At 43.1% G+C, this 24,669-nt stretch overlaps 1 protein-coding gene and 1 long non-coding RNA gene across 7 annotated transcripts in view; one reads left to right on the top strand and one right to left on the bottom strand.

Annotated features, from left to right (window-relative positions):
- The window catches only part of ESRRG (estrogen related receptor gamma), a 374,311-nt gene that overhangs the window by 347,550 nt on the left and 2,092 nt on the right, over positions 1-24,669 (bottom strand). For 2 of the 6 annotated variants that reach the window (XM_015857193.2, XM_015857192.2), the window contains exon 1: positions 8,617-8,788. The exons of 1 other annotated variant lie outside the window; for it this stretch is intronic. Coding sequence is in view for 2 of the 5 variants with exons in the window: in XM_032443887.1 (XP_032299778.1) it covers positions 1,115-1,212 (98 nt within the window). In the remaining 3 variants the exon portion in view is untranslated. Of the gene's footprint in view, positions 1-1,114; positions 1,381-8,616; positions 8,789-9,263; positions 9,283-24,669 lie in introns of those variants that run through there. 3 more of the 6 variants (XM_032443886.1, XM_032443887.1, XM_015857190.2) reach the window with 3 other exon arrangements.
- Positions 8,903-11,980, top strand: LOC107311023. Its single transcript, XR_001553833.2, has 2 exons — positions 8,903-9,109; positions 9,270-11,980. It is a non-coding gene; the product is annotated as an uncharacterized LOC107311023 (long non-coding RNA).

Below are 24,669 nucleotides of genomic sequence, written 5' to 3'. Positions count from 1 at the left end.
TAACACTGAATTCAAGCCGATACAATATCACATGACCTTTACCGTAATTTCTATTAAAATCATTTCATGTCTGGTTGCTTCTGCTATCCTGGCTCATTTGTATTGTTTACAACAAGTCATTGCTCTCGACAGTTAGTGGTGGCTGAATCCATGGTTACCAGTTTTTACATTCACTAGTTAAATGGAATGCAGCTCTTCTGGGGGGTTTCATGGAGAAAGCTCTTAAGAAACCACAATCCAGCCATCAATCAGGCTAACCTGGGAGAAATTAATCTTATAAACATAAGGATTGTTGCATATTAAAAATTTATCAAAAGGGAGCTCTGGGCTCTTATTAGTTGTAGTCACAAAAGCGGACAGGTTCGGCTCTGACTTAGCGCACAGAGGACTTGGTTCTATGGTCTACATCTGACATTCATCCATGTTGTGCCTCCTCTGGTGCTCACTGCTAATAAAACTATACTGTTTAGAGGCTTAAAAAAAAAAAAATCTCAAACACTTATTTTACCAGAAATGTGCTCAGAATATAAATAGTGCTTAAATACAGGTTTAACCAGACTGCAGTCCCAGCAAAGTAACTTAAACAGACACAGACAAGACCGTAAAACACAGAACAGACAGCTCTGAGTAGAATTCAATTAAGACAAAAAATACCCCCAAACACTGGAATGTTACTAACAAGTAAATTAAGCTGCAAAAACAGATATATTTTATGGCTACCTAAGAACAACGTGCGCTAATTCCCTTTGCCCTGTTATTTATAGTTTGTCGTAGGGTGGGGTTGCCAAAATCAAAAAGCAAAGGAAAAACTTATCTGCACAATGGCTACCAAAAATCATTTTAAATCCCTAAAAACATAAGTTCTGTACAGGATGATGGCTACAATCATTGTCCCACGAGAGCAACAAATAGTTAAATCAAACACATTACTAGCTCATCTACTGCAAAGTCACTGTATCAGAAGCCCGAATTGATTTGTTTCCTTAGAACAAACTGAAAATGAACGTAACATAGCATCGGAAAATAACCCCTCCTGCACTGCTAATCGGATATTGTACAACGGTTGATTGCAGCACTGCTCTGTGCTATTGTTGCCTATAGCATACATACTTACAGGTTCTGGGTTCTTCCAAGAGTTTGGTGCAGTTTCAAGGACAAATGTCTTAAGGAAGTCTTTCTACTGTGCAGCAGTGATCCTAGCTCTGATCTCATTACATGAGCAAAGTGCTAAATCTGACAATATAAAGGAAACTTCCTGTGTGAAGAAGAAATCTTGGAAAGTCTCAGGGTTAAAAAGGCTCCTTAAATGTGCTGGTTGATTTGCTCCCTAGTTGTGTATACACAGTAGCAGCTGATCTCTGTTTGCAGCCCTGCAGAAAGAAACCTTTGCTGAAAACCAATGGCATCACATTTCAGTGGAGCTATTGCCAGGCTCTGGAGAGCAGAGCAACCTTTGACAACTTCACCCAGTCTGAATCACTGGGGCTTGCTGCATGTCCTACAGGACTTCAGGAACCCACATTTAACATATTAGCACCATTAACATTATCTGAAACCCCTACTTGTTACAGTACAAGCAGGAAGTCTCTGTCACAGTAAAAGGTTTTCGTCTGTCAGGACTACAAACTGCAGAATTCTCCATGAGATGTTTTGCTTTACCTTGATCCTGGTATTTGCAGATGAGAAGCTGCAAGCTGCACCCAAAAGCACTTTATGCCTCAGAATTGATCAATATGTACAGTGGGCATCCTGCTTATCCTAAATATAACCCGAACCTGCCCTGCATCAGCTGCACACACCCCAGCTGTTTTCTTCTGATACAGAATACAAACCAACAGATTTGGGTAGTGGAGGAGGCCAGTTCTTTCATTTAATAGCCAAGGTAGACCCTTTAGCACCGTGTCATATCTGTAGAGCCCAGTATCCTCAATTTGGCAAAGCCTGGGACTCCAGTGCAGTGACTCCAACCACACATTAGTACTGCCCCAGCTTGCAGCTTGGCCTCAGCACCACGGGAGACAGGCAGGACCCATCCCCACTCTTGCACCTCTTACTGCTGTCCACATGAGTTGATGAAACCAGAAAAGTGATATATAAACATGCTAGAGGTGTTTCAACCCCTAAACTTGGCAGCGAAGTTTGATTTTAAAGAATTATCAAGGATTAATTTCAATTTAGTTGCCTCAGTGCTTAGCCCAGAGTAATACTCAGAAGAACAATGATGACCCATGTCCAGAGCATGACCAAGACCCTGCATGCTGCTTTTTGGGGGGGGGGGGGAGGAGGGGAGGAGGGGGGAGGCTACCGCTCTCTGCAAGATAACAACCAAACCTCAAAACAACATTTAGAAAATCACTTTTTTGCAAGTACATCACTACAGAGTTGGGTTAGGAGTAGCTAAGGTTTTATTTTAGGCATTCATAAAACAGATTATTCACCACACTCCTTTCCCCTTGGGCACTATGACTATCCTAGCTCCTAATATATTGTGTGTTATTTCTTTAACATTTTGAACTTTATTCCAAAGGGCAGAAAGCAAAACTGACAGTACATCAAGACAGCAAGCTCAGTGATTCAAACAGGAAAATAATTGAGATCCTGTGCACGCACAACATCTGATCACGCACGTTGCACACACGTGCACACTCGCAAGCACAAACAAGTGTAAGTGTTGGTGGCCCAATTTTCAGAGGTACTCACAATTCACACCCTTTGAATTAAAAAGCACCAAAAAGAAACATAAATCTTCTTCTTGAAGAGACAAGGCAAGCAAAGGAAATGCCATCTTGGTGGTGAAGTCAGACTTTTTCTGGCTTCTACCACTGCCTGGCTGTGTAACCAGGAACACACCACATCACCTTTCCATGCTGAAACCAACACCATAATGCATGTTACAAAAGCAAGGTTTCTCTGCTGCCATTGCTCAAGCTGTGAAACAACGATTGCATGTTGAGGAGGTAATAGACTAAAACCTGAGTTTCAGAGTGCAGCTCTGAGCTGTGCCATAAGAGCAACAGTGACCTTGGACAACCTGCTCTCTGTGCTCCAGTACCCAACCTGCTGCCCATGCTCCGCATACTTTGCTCCCAACCTTTGTCCACCTGGTCTCATTTGTCCTTAATTCAGCACGTAATGTTTGGTGTCACTTTTCTTTTTCCTGTTAGAAATTCAGCACAGAGTAAAATAAGCTTTTTTGGCATATGAAACTCAAAACATTCACCCCAGTGGAAATAGGAACGACAGTGAATGAAGTTTCCTCACCAAGGGCCCACATGTCGACACAGATGGTTTGAATCTTCCAAATTCTGCAGAAGAATAACTCAATCATAGTCAGCAGCTCCACCTCCTGCTTACCCTAAAATTTGGTCAGGGCTGGAGAATACCCACCTAGGAAAACAGATTCCATTTCTTTTTCCATCCCCTACACAATTAAGTCATATCCCTCACAGTCATGTAATTCTGTATCTGGGACACTGCTCCTTCAACTCTGTTTTGCACAAGTATACACTGATTCCAACAGAGGATGCACAAGAGCAAAATCCTTGTTCTCCCAGCCTTGCCAACGATCCCGCAACCTGGCACATTCTGCCTTATTTGACCTATTCTGATTTTTTCATTGAATTTTCAGGGGACGTTAGAAAGAGTTAAGAGAGAAATTAAGGGAAGCCAGTCAATCCATATGCACATTAACTATGACTACTGTACTTTCTTACATTTAAATGCATTTGGATCCTTGTCAGCATAAGGGAAACCTTCCTCATCCTCATTCATCAATTCTACTCACTCTTCTCGTGGGAATTCTTCCATCATAGTGTTTTGTCCCTTTTCATCTATGAAGGATTTCAAACAAAACCAAACACAGTAGCCGAGAAACTTGTATTCCTAAGCTTGGTGTTGTTCTCACTTGCATCTCTGCACCACCTGATCAATCACAATTCTCCCTCCTGTTCTATTTACTACAGTAAAAATGTGACTGTGCACAATTAAAGTTCTTTACCCATTTGTTTTCCATAACATTCTTGTCTTTTATTTGCTAAAGTAAATAAAAGTTAATCAGATTACCTAAAGTAATCAGTATATTTTGAAGATAATATAAAAAATAATAGAGATGTAAATATCACCATGGAGGCATCACAATAAATATGACATTCGGTATAATTCATTTAAGGTTTCTAGATCACAATTTAAATCCTTCCCCAATTTTAACCAAGGCTTCCCTCACAGATGAGCTTCAGCCAAGGTGTACAACTTCATGCTAGTCTAGTAAGCCACGCTAACTAGGAAATAAATTTTCAGTGATTAAGTTGAATTGTTCGTACAAAATGCCAGCTTCAGCTTTTCACCCATACAAAATAGCTTGGAAAATATATACTGCATGTGTTTATTATAGCTACAGTTGCTATGAACATCTATAACTCTCCAACAATTTCTTTGATTTATGTTCAAAAACATACAGGGCATGAAATGATGCCTGCAACCTTACATTTCCCTCAAGAACATTGTGGGGAGAAGATATATTCCAAAACATCATGTTAGATTCCTTGTTATGTCTCCTTTTTAAAATAAATGTATGATAATCAATTACACATGCTTCAAAGCAACTGCCACTAGATTCCCCAACAGAAAAACTGTTTGAGAAAAGTTCCATTTCCCTTTCCCCTAATGGCTGAGTTACAATAAGAGATCTTATTCAGATATTAAAGGCAGAAATTGTGTTACAAAGGATGGGCCCTGCTCAGCCTGTATATGAACATACAGGAGCATGCATGCCCAGACTTGACTCAGGACAAGGTTTTCAGCAAAGGAATATCCCAACCGATCGGCATGCCATCAAAGGCACGCACGTGTGAAGCACTCGCATGAAGAAATCCAGTTGATTTCAACAGAATTAAACAGGCAGCAAGCTAATGTATCAGGCTTGGCTTTTCCTTCAACCCCAATATGCAGAACATTCCTTTAAGAAGTCCATCCCACTGAAGCTTCCACTAGGAACACAAATCCGCAAATGCTGCTAGCAACATCAACCAAGCTAAATAACATCTCTGCCATCAGTGCTGATGCACATAAGATTTGATTCCGCAGACCTGCCTGAACTCCATGAAAAGACTGAAGAGCGCATTTACCCTGAGTACTGGAGAGAATGAACTGTATGCCATTAACAGGTACGTACAATAGGGGTGTCACCTCCACAACCTGGCACAGGGGGTGAAGGCAGCATCCTTCCCATGATGAGGGTGGTTTCCTCATTTGAGCAGGTAGGAGTGCCTGATTCAGAAAACATCAGGACCTTTTGCCTCCCTGTACCAGGTCCTTGTTCTGCCTTCATCCCAAGAGGAAGCTCCCATTCCCTACATCCTAGGGCTAGACTGCACTGCAAACAGCTTGGGACCAAGGCTGGGTGGGACATGGCCCCTCCATGCAGGGCTGACTCCTACTGGCACCCAGTTTCAAGCACATATGGGATAAGATGGATTCGAGACTTGTTTCAAATAGAGCATTGCCCTGATTGACAGCACAAGAGTAAAAAATACACATGCCCACTACAGAAAGAGAAATAAATTCACTCACTATGCCCATTTTTTCTGTCTTTCTTTGACTCAGACCCTCAGGGATGGAAAAGTGAAGAGAGAAAATACTTGCATGCACCCCCTCAAATATAGCACGACCATACCCATTAGTAATGAGGTCTTCAGGGAGGAGGGGAGTTTACTGGATGTGCCCAAACAGCCCCAGCTAGATAGCATCAACAGTTGTCCTCCCATTTTCACAGCAGGAAATAAGCAGGTACTGGCCATATAGGAAGAATCCAGAGGAATCTAGGTCAAAATCAAAGCAAGACTGCTCTGTCCATTTGACAAAACTCACAAGCATACACAATACCAACGCAAAAACAAAGAACTGGCTTGTAATGCTATCTCTCTTAAGATTGCTAAATAAGTGTGCAAACATTGAACTACTTGGAGTAAAGACAACATTCCTTTTGTGCGACTTCTGAAAAGGCATTTAAAAATCAATCTAAAACTGCAATATTAGGAAATTTTAAAGGCATTATTTCAAACAGGCAGACTTGAAAGGGTCTCTTGTTCATGAGTAAATCTGCAGTTAGTTTTTCTAGTACCGGTGGTTCAATCGAAAGATTCACCAACTGCCCCCTGGAGAAAACCGAAGATCTGCATTTAAATGGAGATATAGTATTTCCAAATGCACAGTACCTGGAAGGCAGATACTGTCAAGGTTTCTTAGTGAGTGGATCTCAAATTGTATTAGGTACATTTCAGTGCTGTAACTATCCCCCCATTCCTCTGTACTAGGACTATTTCCATATCATTTTGCCATGTGCGTGCTTTGTAATATTTGTCCTGATAAGCCAAAATTAAACCCCCATCTGCAACACAGCCTTCACAGACTAACAAGGAATTACAGCCGTATATATAATTTTCTGATACGCACAATGAAGACGATATTAGATAGCTCGGCTAGAAATCTTAAATAATTGAAAAGTATGATGACTTAATAGAGTAGTAAGCTTGGTTTACAACGCAGCCAATTTAGAGCCATAAAAACACTGTGTAAAATTTTTATCTTGTGGTTGACCATTACATATCCTATTTATTATTCCAAAGTATTTCAACAGCATTTTTTCTTCATTAATGCGGCTGCTGGCATTTAGCACCCACTCTCTCCATGCACGTGATTTTCCTGGAACAGCTTTGAGAAAAGAAAACAAAAACGGAGCAGACCACTACGGGGCTGTTCCTCAGTACAACATGCATCTTTTCACTGTCTGACTCGAACCCTTTTCACATGCTGTAAACTATATTCAAAACCTCCATGACTTAAAGATAATTAATCAAAGCCATAGACTTAAAGTTAAAAGGTGCGGTGTAACTACTGACCCCCACACAACAGCGAGGAAAAAAATAAGTATATATATATATATATATATGTAATCAGACCTCATGAATACTTTGTTGCTAACACACTGCAGTTCAAAGAGTGTTGTTCCTTTCAGGAAAACATCTTAATTTTCATCTTGGAAAAATCATAATAACCTTCCAGAAAAGTTTTTGCGAGTAAGCAGTGTAGGGAGAGCAAAGGTTTAGAGTGCAAAAGACACTCGTGATCAGCTTCAAGCGCACAGGCATTAGTCCAGGCAGCCTCGTGCTGAAATTCAGGTTGCAATTGAATCGTCCCCGTAAACAAGGTTACTGTGAACGGCCCCAGATCTCCTTCCCGCAGCACCTTCAGCACAGCCCTTCAGCTGTCTACTTAGTTTGTCCCACCTTATCTCGCAGCCCTGACATTCTAATGCTGATTCAAATTCAGGATTCAAAATGAAAGATGAAATCATCTTCAAGATCACTTAATATTGAAATACCGTTGCAATAATAAGTGGTGCTGGGTTTGAGATAGGGACACGACACACCAGCAGTAACCTTTTAATTTCTGGGGGAAATTAAACATAAAACAAAAACAAAACACAATGGGATGACTGAGATACCGTTAATGCAATCGATTTGTTTGCCTTATTTTGATAATGAGCATGCTGAATGCCATGTCTGCTTTTTCCTGCCCCCGGCACATCTTAACTGGAAGGTCCTGGAGAGGAGCACGGGCAGCCTGCAGGGCCCCCCAGCAGCGGGGACGCGGCCCTACGGGGCACTTCTCCACGCTCAGCCCTGGCATACGCTCAGCGCACCATCTATAAGCTAATGTAGGTTATACCGCAAAGTGCTCCCGTCCTCACCGCGGCCGCATGCAACGTGTGCGGCACGGGAACATTCTGTGCTCGGGAACAGGGGGAAACATGTATCAGATAAGTTTTATACTTTGTATCTCAGACAGTGCTGCTGCTACACGCTTAAAACTTCGGTGCTTTCAGGCAAAGGGCGTTCGGGTTCTCACCTCTCCCCCCCCTCCATCCCGCGGCCGCAAAAATGGCACTTTGAGGCGCGGGATCACCCCCAGCAGCAGAAAGGAACGGGGGGCCGGGCCGCCTGCCCTGTGCCATTCACCTTCACTCGCACTCGGCTCCTTCCCACCGCCTCCCCCATCGCAGCCGCCTCCCACGCGCAACCCCAAAGAGCGTGAACTCCACGGGCGCTCCGAACGCCGCCCGACACCGCTTCTCCCCCCATCACAACGCAGCCCCAGGCCCGGGGCACGCAGCAGCGTCCCTCCCCCGCCGCTCTCTTCCCGCACGTGTGCCCTTGTGTCCCTCCCCCCCTCCTTCAGCCCGGCGGGGTCCGGCCAGGCCCGGCGGCTCCCGTTCGGCTTCGGGACGGAGCTTTCCGGAGGGGAAGGACCCCCAGTGTTAAAGTAGCAGCCACCCCGGGACCCCAAACTCTCACTGTGCCTCCGTCACTTCCCCGGCACTCCTGACCCTGTGAAGGGGGGGAGGGCAGAATTGCGGGGTTAGCGGAAAGAAAAAGAATAAAAATCACACGCATAAACCCCCCCACCCCGCTAATTGCCGATGACCGGGCGGGCCGGGGGACGGCGGGTGAGTGTGCGGGTTGGGGGCGGAGGAGGGGGGGGGGGGTTGGCCGCAGCTCGCCTCTGCGCCGCCCCCGCCCCGCCGCAATGTCAGCGGGTGGAGAGGGGGCCCCGCGTTACCTGGTCAGCGCGGAGCCGCAGGCCGGCTAGTCAGGTGAGTCGTCGGGGATTTTAAAGAAGCCGAAGCCGGTTTCTTTGCTAGGAAAGTCTACAACACCATGCAGGGACATTGCAAAATCTTTACGCACGCCTCCTTTCCCCGGGCTCCCCCGACCTCCGCCGGAGAGGGGGGGAGTCGCCGGCGGGCGCAGGCCGAGCGGCGCCGCTACTGCGAGGCGGGGGGCCAGGGGGGCGGCGGCGGCGGCGGGCGCGGCCCCGGCGGGCGAGGGGGCGGCGGAAGGAGGGCGACGGCGGCCCCGGCCCCTCGGCCCCGGCTCCGGCGGCGGCCCCGGGCCACCCTGCCGCCTTGGTAGCGCCGGTCCGCACTCGGCCTGACCCGGGACGTCACGCCGCCTGTCTGTTTTCTCAATGATAACTTGGCAGCGGCAGGGGGAAGCGCGGCCGGGTTATGTATTTTATTTTATGGTTTTTTCCCCCTTGGGCTCGGTACCGGGTACGTGCGCCTTTCTCTGCATGCGTTTTTAAGCGAAACGAAGGGAGGAAAAAAGCCGAAACAGGAAATCCGGCGCGCGGCGGGGGCTGCCGGCCGCGATGGTGGCGGGCGCGGGGGAGCAGGCATGCGTTCATCTTTTTGTCTTTCATTTTACCTTCAGGTTGACGCTGGGCGCCGGGCGAGCCGAGCTGGTCAACGCCGGGTCCCACCTGGAGGAGGGAAGCACACGCCAAAAGGAAAAGAAAAAAAAGAAAGAAAAAAAAAAAAAAAAAAGGAAAAAAAAAATCACGGAAACGGGCGGTTGGGGAGGAGGGGGATGGGGGTGCCACCCGGATGCGGAGGATGGGACAGCGCAGCCCGCACAGAGCAGGGCCCTGCCATGTCCCTGCAGGGAATGGGACTGATGGAAAAGGCACCCCGAGTCGGGAGGGAACGCAGGCCCGTGTGGGCTGCTCGGGGACCACCAGGATGTTGTGTGGAGGCTGGTGGGTGCTGGGCCAGGCTGGGTGGTGGGTGACCTGCATGTGGTGACAAGGCCTGCTGCCACCAGGTCAACCTGTGTGACTGGATGTTGCTGTGAGCAGGGCTAGGGGTTGGCACTAGGCTTAGCTTGCTTTCCTTGGGGTTTGTGCTCTTAAAAGGAAGACCATAGAATCATTGAGATTGGAAAAGACTACTAAGATCATCTAAACCAACCATTCCTGCTAACCCATGTCCCTCAGCGTAAGTACACATGGGGGCAGGGACCTTTTAGTTGTGTGCACTTCTTCCTGCACAGTTATTTCCAGTGCTAGGCCTTGCTTTCAGTTATTCACTGTGGCACGGCCCGCTGTGACCTTTCAGCCAAAGATAGGTCATTGCAAGCATACACTTAATATCCCAACCTGCCAACTCACCACAGCACCTGCACACTGACCAAAGTGCTCAGTAAGGCCCAATATCAAGTGGCTCCATCCCACACTGCATTTTCTACTTCCTATTCTGACAACAGCTCGCCACGTATGTGTAGCTAGTGCGACAGTTCATAGAGCAGCTGAAAAGCTGAAGCAGCACAGGGCTGAAACTAAATTATTGTTGCAGCTTCAATTAGCATTAATGCTTTCATTTTCTTCATTTAAATACAACAAAAGAGAAGATTGTCTTTGCTTAATATTGTTACTAATCGGGTTTTGCTCTTCCAGTTTTTTAAGAAGGTGAAGCCAGGGAGAATTTAGCATGTACCTTTGCTGCTGCCAGATTTGGTACTCTGGAACAGTGCCTTATTTTAAGTGGAAAAAGCCTTTGCTCTTTAACTGGGGGGAAAAATAAGTCCTCAGAATACAGTGAAGTCCAAGCAATATTTTAAGGAGAATGAAATTGAAAAAGTACTTTTTATTTTTTAAGACGAGCTATTCAAGCTGCTTTCTGTCTTGTCTATAAAGACAAATTTGCATAGTGTTTCTGTTTCAGAATTGTTTTGAGTGGCATTTGGACTAAGGTTTTATTTGTCTGAAGCATATTGTCTCAACAGAGCTCTGGAGAGTGCAGGGTATGTTACTGATATATTGGTCTTGGTAGACTTAAAAAGCACTTTGTGTAGCTTGATTGTTGTCTGTATTTTGCCATTTATTTTTCAGTGAGGCTCTTCTGATTGATGTGGGGAGTTTCTTTAAAGAGATTTAAGTTATGGCATTGCTACCCAAGATGCTCTGCGCAGTTGTTCCATACCTCTCCTAAGAGGGAGATTTTAGTTGCGATTGTTATGCTTTTAAAAGGGAATTAGTTAATCAAATTGCTGGTTTTGGAATGCATTGAAAGGAATATTGAAATGCATTAACTTCATTAAAAGAAGTGAGCAGATAGGCAACAAAACAAGTATTAGTCAAATAAGCATGAACTTGCCTATGGAGCCAAATTCAGCCCTAGTGAAATCAACATAGTTGTGCTTGTCTACAGCATATTTAATTTGGCCTATGCAGCTACAGAGCCAACGCTTCATTTGGCTGTCAAAGGTGTGTATATTAAAAACGTATGAGCCATGCGTCTCCTTCGTGTGATTAACTTCTGAAGTTAAATGCCCAGCTTTCTATTTAGTTCAGCTGCACAGTCCTATCACATATGCAGTATTTGCTGTGTGTATGCACTGAGGTGCAAGGAGATGTTCCCATTCCAGCATTAGCATGGGGATGTGAGCTATGTCTGACATGAGGGCATGATGAGGTGTGTTGCAGCAGAGGTTGCTCACAAGCAGAAGGGTTCCTGTGTGTAGGCCCCAGCTAATGGGCTGCACTGAGATTTTGGCCACCATCTTTCATTAGTGCTGTTACTCACACCAGCGAGAGTAAAGGAAAGGCTGGTACGTGTATAATCGCACGTTCATTTGCTATGTAGATCTATCTTAAGAGCCTCTCAACCCAGGAAAATTCTGCTGGAATGAGGTAGTGGATGGATGTGAGACAGAACCATGTGCAGGTGGCTTGTTCATTCTGGGATGACGGAGCTTCTTCCTGGTTTCACTTAATCCACTTTTAAAGTGGATTAGGAGAATTCAAAAAAGTGAGCTCTTACACTGGCATGATATTTGTGTACATATGGTTTTGGTTAAGCGTAATTACTGCAGTGTAGCTAATAAGTGTTTCGGAATAATTTTGCGTGTAGACAAGTCCAAAATCGCACACCTGAAAACAACACACTGTACATAGTCGTTCTGTATAACATAAGGCTAATTTAGCCCAACATTTGACCTACTTCTTTCCTTGTGAGGCATATTTAATTCATTACAGGTTTTTCTTTCTTAGCAGAAACCATACAACAGCCATGTGCTTGTGATCAATTCAAGGACAGTGCTTCCATGTGCACTCCACAAGATAAATAAACAATTTACACAACGTATACTCTGAGTTCATTCTCAGCTGTGTTGAAGCAGACAGTTGTCTCTCTACTGCAGAAAATATTGGGTTCTAAATTGTAAATATTTTGAGTAGGCTGTTAACAAAAGGAGAACAAAAGCCAAAGGTCTGTGTCCTCTTGAACACCCGTGATCTGCTTGTCCATTGACTACATAGTGCTCAAAGCAGCAGTGTCTGTATGAAGCACCCTCTATAAATCAACAGCACTGGTTCCTGTATGAGGAACCTCTCAGATTAGCACAGGATGGCTCGCAAAACAATGGGGTTTCCAGGATATACCTTAGGAACAGGGAGCTAGTTCATTTGCTTACAGAGACCTGAATCAGGAAAAGCCTACTGCAGTCTCAGGCAGTTACTCTGCTCTAAATGGATGCAGGAGGGTTCAGAATCAGCTGTGTTGTATCACTGCTGGTTCATAAGAGAGTTACTGAAATGATGATAAGAAAGGAATTTATTTATTTTTTTTCAGCTTTGCACAAGCAGAAAGATCTTCAAACATTACTCTGTCTCATTCTGTGCCACACATCTCCCTGCAAAGAGAGGTGATTCTGACCTGAATTAAGACTCCTAAACTTTAAACTCAAAAATACAAAGAAGGGGGATGAAGGGGAGGGGAACAACAACAGCAACAAAAAAGATGTAAGCTCAGGTAGTAAAACAAATTTTGAAGAGAAACATAAATATGAAACTTGATGGTACAAATTGCTGAACCTTTAAACACTGACGTGGGAAAAGCCAGTAAAAGCTGTGAAGATATGAAGAAAAAACCCTACTTTTTGTGAAAGGCAGAGGTACCTAAGGATCTTCCTGCGTACAGATGAAGTCACCCTGCTAACCCGTGTACCAGCAATCATGCTGCAAAAACAGTTCTCATTCTTAAGCTACAGTTGCGATTATGAGCATGGCTTTACTCTGCTGTGCTGGGTCTTGGCTGAAGGATACAGGGAATGGATTTCACGTATGTCTCCTTCATGCTAGCCCTGCTTATTTAAGTACAAAGCTTTCTGATAAGAAAGTAAGCATTGAATGAAGAAGATAAAAACATAGATAAATGTGATTAAAAAAAAAAAACAAGCTCTTGAATCCTGTTGTGGTGTAACATCAGCCATGGGCCTAGTCTTGATAGTAAGGCTGAAAGCAGCCTGAGATTGGAGGCAAGGAGGGCTTGGGGACCATGCAGGAGCATGTCTAAAATCATTATCGTGTCAACAGCTGGATTAGATTGCTTTACACTGCTAACACTAGGAGCTCTCTGAAAGCAGGAGCCACCTGCAGTGAGAGGATGTCCAGGATCTCCCCTGCTCCTTCTGGGACAGGGGACTGCTGACCCAATGAGAAACAGGTCTGTGAAATGGAGAGGTCTTGGAGACAGCAACAGAACAGAAAGAAGAGGAAACCTCAGCACATAGCCAGTGCAGAGAAATGAAGGATCCTCTCTGAAAATTGGTTAGTGGCACTGATGTTTAATATTTGTCATAACAGCCACTGACTGTTTTGTTTTTTGTTCTAACAATGTGAATTATGCATTAAACATTAATACAAGCAAGTGTACTTTCCTTTTGATCTTCAAGCATAATCATTTCTAATGAGAGTTTATACAGAAGCATTGAAATAAATCCCTGAGTCATGTGAATTTACATTAGTTTTACTCTGTGTGAAAGATATCCCACATGGGTTACTCATGTCTGTTAAACATAACATACTTACAAATCAGAAAAAGAAAAAAAAAAAAAGGAAAAAGTACTTGCATTTGGCTTAACAGAAGTACCAGTGTAGACATTTGGTTCACACACTAGCAATAATGCAATATTGAAAAGTGAATTTATCAGAGATTGGAATCAGGGTGAGGTTCCCACCTAATTGAAGTCATATTCAAGTCCTCGCAGGAAAAAAAAAAACAAACCTCACCTAACTTCTGCAGCCTTACTTCTAATAAGACCTGGGTCAAGTATTGGAGGAGTTTGAACTTACTGCATGAGAAGATGGCAAAGAACTCAGGCTTTTGCTTGCTTGATGTAGATAAAATCTGCCCAGGTGCCATCTGCAAGTACCAATATTACATATATGCAGCAGACAAATTCTACAATACTCAGTGGCACCTTCCTTGATGCCATTGACAGACAAGCGGCAGTGCAGGGATGACTCCATATGAACCAAGGCCAGAACCATGTCTCATTTATGCTCTTTCAAACACTAACAAACTGCATTTTGTGAAAGCACAAACACTGCATAACTGCTAAATCAGTTATTTAAAGTAAAAATGGAGTTTGAGCCCTTCCATATGAGGTATGTGCAAAGTACATACAAGATAGTAAGTGCAGGGTGGAACAGTCTGCAATGAGCCTGATCCCTCTGTATGTGAGGGCTCATTACAAGATTTCTAAAATGCCTCTCCAGAACAGATCTTGAAGGCAAAGGCTGCAGAGCAAGAATGGCTGCCAAGAAGGTATTATGGTTAATGGCAGATAGGCTCTATCTGTGATCCAGAACATTCCTCAGGAATTCTCAAAAGCCCATTAACGTATTTTACTCTTAACATATGAGTGCTACAGAAGGACCGGAAGCCAGAGACCCAGGATTACCCCATGTAATATGGTATTCTTGCAGGAGGCTGCAGTCATGCTTCCTGCTGCTTCTCTGACCTGAATAAGCTTAAAAGCTAATGGTGGAGTTTTGAAAGGAACGGCAGAAGATGCCTGTGTGAGAAATAGTTTACAGACTGGAAGAAGAGGGAACATGAAACCCTTCATCCCTGAATTTGATTTCTCTAACTGCTATTTTTTTTTATAGGAAGACAAAGGAACTGATACCACCACAGTAGAGAAGAAAGCATCTGTGACACTTCATTATGGAAACCCAACACTATATGAACTAAATCTTCCTTGAGATTATAGGGCTTCATATATGGGAGGCACCTGGTATGTTAAGCTGGAAGATGAATAAATCAATACTGGATCGTTAATAATTTTCACCCAAAGGACCCCAGCTTTATCTATATTTTGCTAGCAGCCCATTTTCAGAATGTAGCCTTAAAAGTTCAGCAAGTTTTCTGGCTTTTCACTATGCCAAAGTACCACCCCAGGCATGCACAAAAAGCCTTGCTTTCAATGATGTGGGTAGAAAATGGTATACGCAATGCATAGGGAGGCCTTTCTCAGCGTGGTTCAGCATTACAAAGCCTGTCAGACCACAGGCTCCTGGGATGCCCTCACAGCCCTGGAATGCTAGCTGGAAGTGTTCCCCTGTAATTTAGCTCATTTGGAACATTAAAGATGCTCATTTCTAGGGACGTAAGTGAAATGCGCTGATACTGAACCCATCCTTTGTTTTACACCTGCAGGCCTCTAGCAGCCAGCTTAGAAGCTAGTGGGAAGGAGAGGATACCAGTTTTAATTTAGTTGTTTATGACAGAAAATGGTGAAATAAGTGGGAAAAGATCATATTCTGCAGACTAATGCACTTATTTACATTTAACTGCCTAACCCCAATCAGAACCATAAATTCTATTACTGAAAGCTGAAACAGAGCTCTACTGGAAATCAGTGGAGGCATACGCACTTTACATAACAAATAGGACCCCGTTTGCAACTTTTAAATGTAAGAAAAAAAAAAAAGGGGGGGGGAGGTGGAGTTGTGAAGAGAGAGAAGATGCATTTTTTTCCATGAAATAGTGGCCATAAAGCAAAAAGTAATAAAATAAAATGTAATAAATACTTACATGGTAGCCAAAACAGAAGCAGAGAAGCAGAACAAACACGTAAACCTTAGCAGTGAAGTTCTACACTCATGTTACTGCATATTTCAGCATCGGAGCCACAGCAATTACCACTTAACTTCGGGACAGGAAGGTGAGCTCATTTTCTTGCCTCTGTACTTTTGGACCCCATTAGGGCTGCAACCTTCCCATCACCGTCATAGCTCACCTCCTGGTAACACTCCAGGGAGAGGGGCAGAAGCGACACAATAGGTGATTTTCCATGGGCGGATGTGTACATGTTAAGGGAAACAATCAAAATTTAATGACAATTTGGAGGCTCTTGAAGCTAATTTCTGGGCAGTGCAGAAGTTACTGCCAGGAGCCACATGCTCTCTTCTCCTGCTGATGTAAGCAGGAATCACGTCTGTCCAAATTTTGTAGAAATAAGTCCAAAACAATCAGGTCACGCCATAAAAAGCACAGTGAGAGAGTCCAACTGAACTGCCCCATTGCCAACGCAGAGCAATTCCTACAAAATTGCAGATGAGTGCACCAGATTAATGCTACCAGAGCCCTGTTCTCATTAGGTACTGATAGCACAGTAGTGTTCAGGGTAAGAAGCTAATTTGGTTAGGTGCTGTACAAAGCATTTAACCAGATGAAGTTCCTGCATCCAAAGCCCTGTGAGAAGCCTTGCTGAGGGAGTGCAGCAAAGGGGATATCCTGGGGAGAAAAGCAGCAGTGATAGTAACAAAGACAGCTACAGAGGGTTTTCCTCCACCCAGGCTGATGATAACTGCCAAGGAGATAAGCAGTTTGTTTCCTTTCTAGCTATGATACTACATTGCATTACTGAAACACAGTTCATTAATATCTTACAAATGAGGTTTATAAAGCTTTAGCCATTGCTCTTCAGCCGGGAGGCAGAGTTGCAACCACTTTCTACCAAAACAAGGGGACTCACAGCAGAGAACTGTCTTTTCACTTTTGAGCTAGACAATCACAGCATCCAACAGGCCAGAAAAAGCATCAGTCCTTCCCCATTCACCCCTCTGCTCAGGTTGCAGCTCCAGAAACAAAAAAGGAGTAAGAAAGAAAAGTCTAAAGGGCAGATGTGCCTACCTGGCAATGCCTAAGCACTGGGAAAGGCTTATGCAAGGCAAAGCACAGAGCAACTTCCTTTGGGAACTTCCTTGCAGACACCTCTCTTTCAACAGCTGCCTTCCATGGATGAGACCCTACTGTAGCACTTTGGTGAGGCAAATTGAACAAACTGTTCACTTTCAGCTCTGTCTGGTATCTGTTAATGCTCACGTACCCAGCACAAAAAGTGCATTATTATTGGGCACACTTTTGAAGCTCCTTTGGACTGAAACACCTTCCCATTTTCATTTAGAAGAAACCTCCGGAAGTCAAATGTTAGTGACTCCAATATCACACCAGCTTTTTCTCAGCGACTTCTCTGAGAATGACTGAGAATTTTGCTCTTTGTTTTCTCTATTCAGTCATTTTATAATTTTTGTATGGCTTTTCGCACCATGTGATTGTATACTATAGTACAACTCACCACATTAGAGCAATTTTACTACTATGGAGGCTGCACCACAGTATTTTGCAACCAAAACTCTGTAAAAACAAAAAAATAGAGCTGCTAGATTGTGAACACCTAATCCAACTCCTTCTGGAGCCATCTTGAGAACTTCACTGATCTGCCTGAAGCTTCTTATGTAAGAATAATGACTGTTAAAAAGAGATTGGTGTTTACCATTGTATCAGTTTCCGATAGTTAGACAACCATTGTTCTGTATTCCTACCTTTACTGGTAGGGTATCACATTCCTGCATAATCATCTCTATATGCCACCCAGAGCAGCATCCAGAAGGTTGTTGTTTCTCCTATTCCACTTGTACACATTGCTTCCTGAGACAGCTTTTTAGGTGCAAGCCCAACAAAAGTGACCCTTCACTATTTTTCCATTGCGCTTCAGTTTTTCCTCTCAACTGCACACTGCTGCAGAGAACAGACAACATCAGACGTTGGTTTTGCTCCCCATGGCATCAGTACAACAAATTGCTATGCTAGAGGAATTCCTAATGATTTAGGTATTTCTGCTGTTATACACACAAATACAAGAGATAGTATTTAAGGAATTATTTGGGTACTGGGAAGACAAGCTAGTCTTCTCACTCTCATACAGGTACAAGCTTTATAGGCATTTAATGAACAAAATGTTGCTACTAAGCAGAGAAGAGTCACAAGACTCTTGAGGAAACAGCTTGAACCAGGTTTTAGCAAGTTATGAAGGTATCACAAGATGTTTCTCCTTGATGAGACCGCGTATATGTAGCAGTTCTATGCCACCTGCTTTGTAGTCTCACATCAATCACTCACATATCTTTGGGATCTTGGGCTCTTCTCCCTCTGTCCTTCAGTTCACACGTTTGAAAATACAGAAGAAATGTACTCTTTAAATGTCAGTATTATAATCACTCACAGATGTTCCATGTCTGTTTCATCAAAACATTTTAAACCAAAATGCCAAAATAAGCCATTCATAAGAATTCATCATAGCTGCCATAGATCCAGAGTGCAGAGCACAAAGCTTGGTGCTCTGAGCAAAAATAAAAATTACAAAAAACAAGATTTAAAGATTTAGTCTATTGTATGTTTTTCTCTAAAAGAATTCTAATTAATTGACAATTTATTTGCTAGAGAACAAATGGATGAACCAAGAAATGACTCAGTCAGCAATTGGCTGTGGTCATTGTCACTTATACAGGAATATGACTGGTGATCCTTCCCTACAGAAACCAAGTTGTACTTGAGAAAGGAGGGATGCTACCATCTCAGTAATTTCTTCATATTACCAAGACAGACAAATTAGGACCCATAGAGTCCCTCTCTTACATGGCACTTCCTTTAAAGTGAAATTGTCACTCTGAGTAACTTTTTCCCTAGCTGTGAGACATTCCTATGTCATTTATTCCTTTAGATAGATGTTATTTCAGACTAGGAATATTAAAAACAAAACAAAACCAGCAAAAAAGTTTGCCTTCTGAGTTGAATATCACCCAATTTAGAAATACAAGCTCCATTTGCTTCAATTTTTCCCTGAATACACCACCAGAAATAATACTGTATGTACATGCATAGCTGCAAAATGTTTTCATTTCCACATGTCAGTGGTGACCATCACTGGATTACACTATTTTTTGCTGTCTGTAAAATATTGTATCCTCCTACTATTTCTTAACACTTTCTAGTGATGAAAAGGTATCACACACAGCTCTAAGTATCTTGCAAACACTGAGGAGTCATTACACAGAATGCTACTAAAGTACATACCACTTTCAGCATTTTTCAAATTGACAAGTTGAATAGAACAGTGTTAAGGAGAAAATCATTCAGGAAACATCCATACGTTGAATAGTAACAAGTTTTCCTAATTCAGAATTCTGCTCTATTTTCATTCCTTGTGTAGAGATTTCTATCTTTTTTTTCTATTACATTTTAAGCAAATTGTTGATGCCTCTCTCTTTTCTTGAATACAGAAAATACAAAAGGTAAAAGTTCTAAATAATCATATAATTCGTTCAGGAAACAAACTGACAAATAAATGCAAGAAAGTTCCTGGCTCAGTTTTGTTTTCCTCTACTCAAACATTTTTCTAACTGAAAGAAAATGTGTAACTTCCCCATCCATTCTATCATTCGTCATGAATGGGAGTTAAACATTGTGACATTTCATTGGTGACTTCCCCATAAACATACCAATATAATGTGACACGTTTGATGCTCACTAAAAAAATAATAGTTAAGAAATTATTGTCATTCTCTACTTGCATGTAGACTTGAAACAATTAAGCACCAAACACCAAATATCTCACTTGTGAACATGACAATGATTTCCACAGCAGCAGGAAGAAAGGAGGACAAAGGGTGATGGAAAGCCTCTAACTACAAGATGTCAGAAGTAAAAGCACTAAGTAGAAATACATGAAAAATAAAGGCCTGTAACCATAAATTCCTACAGAGAGACGGTGTTATTTTTACATATTTCTGGTTAGGAATTCTGAACATTTTTGCAGTCCAAACAGTAAGAGGAATCTATTCAAAGTCACGAGAGTTTTCACATCACCTGCAGTGGAAACAGAAATGAGCCTCTAACCTTAATCAGTTACTTAAAGTGAACTTACAGTGAGTTATCTTTTCTCCCCTCTGTGCTCAAAGACAAAGCCATTATTTGTACATTACTGATGTTCATGCTGAAAAAACATGCACAGGCATACTACTATTCTTGCAAGTATTTTGAGAGAAGGAATTTGTGGTTGTTATTCCTGTGCTACATCTTAAGGTCTTGGTTTACTAAGTACATATCTTTGTGCTTTGAATTAGACTTTTTTTTTTTTTTAAATGTAAATATGGTGAAATAATTTCTAAGTTAATTATTCCTATTCTAATTATTAAAAATCAGGCACATTTTGAAACATTAAGTTCTTAGATAGAAATACATCATTATCCTCAGTATTTGTCACAAATGTGTCTAATGGAGTGAGTTGAGCTGCTAAGCATTCATCTATACCTGCATGATGAAAAGAGCTCCAGATCTATGCATACATTAAATAACAGTAAATATATATATATATATTCTAAATTGGTAATTATCCAGCTATTGAATTTTAGGCAATGTCTACTCTTATGTACCACGTCTACTAGCAATCTTACACATGCAGTAAGCATTGAAGGTCCTTGTTATAGTTGAAAACTTGAGATCTGCATTAATCTGTAGCCTCTATCATTATATACTCAGCAAAAACAAACAAACAAACAAGCAATTAAAACATGGCTATTTAAAAGGAAACAAACTTTTAATTTTGGAAAAAGAGATAAATTAATAAAAGAGAAGAAAATATTAAAGTTGCAAACTTCCACTCTCAAAATAACTCATATAATTAAACGCTCTCCTTTCTGTTAAGTACTAATTTTCTGCAGGGATGTCCAGGGGACTGCTGCTATGTGTTTTGATAAAGTTAGCTTGCCATCATTTGCTAAATGCCTGTGACATGTTGTTTTACCTTTCTTGTCAACTTAGGGCTCTTCCATTTAAGAATTGTTTAAATAAACCAGTATACATTCACACCTACACCTAGAAGTAACTGCCTTAAAAGAGTGTTTATTTTACACTTCCTCCTTATTCTTGTTTTCTGCCATATGCTGTTTCCTCAGTGCTGTTCTGATATCATATACAATAACAGGTGCAAGTGAAGTAAAAAGGAAAGCAATGTACTTTCCCCCTCATTTGTCTGCAGTATTTATTGACAGACAAAGGTGATAAAAATCGTGAGGCAAAAGGTCTAACCTGACATCTCTTTTAAAGAACTCAGTAGTGTACTGAACAACCACAACTCAGTAGCTTTGTCTCCTGCTCTGAGAAAGTGAGACAAACAAAATCCCAAAGTATCTTTATATAATTAGGTTTTCCTTCCTTATGATTGGGAAGTTATAGGTGATGGCAGAGTTCCCAAGAAATTCAGTGGAGTGCTGTTGGTTTTTTAATACACATTAATTGACTTCATCTATTAAAGTGCATGTATATTAGTAAAAAAGTGTTAAACAAAAAAAGTGAAAGTTAATCAACACAGAATAAATGTGTTTATTATTACCACCCTTCCTTCAGTGGATTCTTTTAAGTCAGAAGAATGAACATTTTTCTCACACTGCAGAACTCCTCAATTCAAACAACAGCCCGAGATCAGCAGTGCCCCCCTAATCTTCCTCACTAGCAGAAGGCAGAAGCAAGTGCTATTGATTAAACACAGCATTCTGTAAGTTCTTCCAACCAAATTTGTATTCTCTCCCTTAGACGTGTTGTTCTGTTTAGTTCTGAACAAAATTACAGATGTACCTTTGTTAACTCCTGTTAATTTCCAGAAACTGATCCTCTCAGTAATGTTAGCTATTAGTGATTATAGTATTGCTCAAGGCAGATTCCTTGTTGTAAATGGCACTGAACGCTTTACCTGGATATTGCAACAACACATTATGAGCACTGGGATATAAACAGAATAATGAGTAATGTGGACAGCCTCTGGATTTAAGCAATAAACTAGCCGACTTCTGTGTGAAGACACACTCAGCTAGAAAATTGAGCTATCATCAAAGCATCTGATATGATGTCTGCGTCTTTTCTACTTTGCTAGTGACTGATCGTTATATTCAACTGTGAACCATGGCCCAAAATGAGAAAGGTCAAAGTTTTCAAGGACAGCTTCTGGATTCAAGTTTCCAGCTTGAAATACCTATAGGCAGATTTCCCAGGTGCAGGGTTGCCTGACGTTTTGCTGGAACCATATCCCCTTAGCATCAGGAAAAAACAACGCTGGAAAAATCCGCACACTACCTCAGATAAAAAGCCATTTCATTAAAGAATTGATCCCGAGGTTTAACATCTGTCAGAAGGATGGTATGATCCCTACTAGCATATGCACGTTAGAAAATCCAGATCTAAAATATTTATTTAGACTACTCAACCTTTTCTCACCTCATTTCTCAACATGTTTTGTCTGCTGTTACAAAAAAAATAAATAAATAAAAATCTCCACATAAATGTTGGAGATTTGGCTCATTACCATAAACAGTTTGGGCCTTTTTATTCAATACAGGAGCACTATGGAAATGCCCCCTTATAAAAACAAGGTTTTGTCTGATCTCTACGTATATAAAAATAGAAAGTATACACTATGCTGGTATAAACATTTACAGGTATCTCCTGATTACAAAAGAAAATATGAGAATTACACTCAAGCATCTTTCAATGAATTCCAGAGTTTTACATTCATCCATTATGTCACTGGCTATACAAAAAGAGGAGCGCAGCAGCACTGTTAGAGAAGTCTGTCACTGAGTCCGGGGCACAAACCTGCCACTGCCAGCAACCTGTTGTGACCTAGTCTAGCACACCATCTGAAAACTTCATTTCATGTCTGCTTTTCTAAAAACAAATGCACCCAAATGAAGAGTCCCTCTGCTTTCACATAACAGGAGCAAGGCGTGGGTAATCCATATTTGCAAAGTTACGGAAGATTTCTTAAGAAAGGGAAAATAAGTGTAGTTCTCAATCATTGCACCGCTATTGGTAAAGATGGGGTAACGCATGCTATTCTGTACTAAATGAAGAGTTGTTCCTTCTCCTTTTATTGCCAGCACCAAATGATACTACATGATCTTCCAGTAGCAATGCTAAGACTGTCCTTTATGCTGCTCTGTGAGGTTATTTCATCAGCTCTGAAGCTAAGTGCCAACTTGTTTTACTTGTGACATTTTGCTACAGTCCCGCCAAGCAAACAGGAGGAACGCTGAAAAGACGGCGATTAGGCCGAATGCCTCCCGGCTTGCTCCACTCAAACAAACGAATACACGTCCCGCAAAATCTATCGTTCAGAAATCCGTCATCCCTGTGACCTCCCGCCTCATCTCATTACAGAGCGTCTGCCGACTGTCTTTGCCCTTTTCTCGTCAGAAAGGGCAGAGCGGACAAGAGCCCGCTGCAAAGCCGGCAGCTCCCCGCGGTGCCGAAGGGGGTGCCCGGCTCAGAGCGGGGCACTGCACCCCATGGACCCTCCGCGGTTCCTCCCTGCCAGGCATCGCTGCCGTCGCGGCCCGCTCCCATCGCCGCACGCCGGTCCCGCGGTCAAGTGACACAAAGCGACGCGGTTCAGGGACGGGTAGAACGCCGGGAGGGAGCCCTGCCTGCTCTCGGAGCTCCGACAATTTAATTCCGGGGATTTCAGTAACTTTCACCCGCACCTCCCGTCCTCTCAGAAACTTCGTACGAAGCCGAGAAGCGGGAGAACAAAGGGTCAAAGAACAAAGAGCCCTGCCGGGAGGGGAAGGGCTAACCCTTCCTCACCTGCCTCCATCGCGGGGCATACGTCGGGTGCCCCTGACCAGGTCGTGAACCCCCTCCGCAGCATGCGTGGGCTCGCTCGGGGTCTGCTTTGGGCCCGACCAGCGGTGCTCTCGGAAAATAACTCGTCCAGAGTTGTTCGTGCTCCCCTAAAACGCTGGAGGCCCCAGCACCGGCTGAGCACCGCGGAAAGAAGTGATCGGGAAGACAAGGAAAAACGTCCTCGCTGCCTTAGTGCCGGTGTCCCGCCCGCCCCAACGCTGCTTTAAACTCTCGCTGAAGCGTCGCCAAGAGCCGTTTGTTGGCTGCCCCTCTCTCACCTTCACACCTACACCGCAAGCCATCCCTCCCGCGAAACTCCCACCCTGCTCAAATCCCCCTGAAAGCGGCACATATCCTGTTACCTGTTGCTACGAGGTCCCTGTCTTTTCATCAGGGTGTTTTAATCCTTTTTTTTTTTTTTTTCACTGTGACCTGCTCGCCTCATTGCTGTTGGAGAGATACTTCAACCAGGCGGCAGGGCACGGCACGGTTCGGTCGGGCAGCCGGGATAGGACGGGAGCTACAGATCTTTTCGGGACAACGCTTCCAAGTACTTTGTAAGGTTGTTTTTCTTTCTCACGTAAGTTAGAGGTGAGCTAACGGAGCCTGTCTTTCGTGAAGGAGAAATTAATTTAGCCTTTAATCAGGGAAAAGCAGATAAGAACCACCGGGGATGTGAATATCGGGGTGTGACAACGGGTGGGCTCTCGGGGAGCCCCACGACCCGCAGGGGAAGAGCCGACGTGCCCCTCTCTCCTGACCTCACCGTGAGAGAAAGGCGCTGTGTGGGGAACTAGCCCGAGCTGAAAGCCTGAGGGTCTCCACCTGAGAGCACGAGGTGCAGCTGTGACGCTTTCACGTGTAATCTACTGAGGGGACGGGAGCAGGACTCGTGGCTGCCCGTGCCCCCGGTCAGCTGCAGCCAATTACTTCGCTTTCATGTGAAAAGTTTCGCGTACGGCTGCATGTGAGGAAACGCGAGAAGCTGACGAGCCTTTGTTATGATTTAATCAAAGAAATTAAAGAGG

This window comes from Coturnix japonica, chromosome 3, assembly GCF_001577835.2.
Source record: "Coturnix japonica isolate 7356 chromosome 3, Coturnix japonica 2.1, whole genome shotgun sequence".
NCBI lineage: Eukaryota > Metazoa > Chordata > Aves > Galliformes > Phasianidae > Coturnix > Coturnix japonica.
The sequence above is the reverse complement of the archived record's forward strand: the minus strand, read 5'-3'. Positions and strand labels throughout refer to the sequence as shown.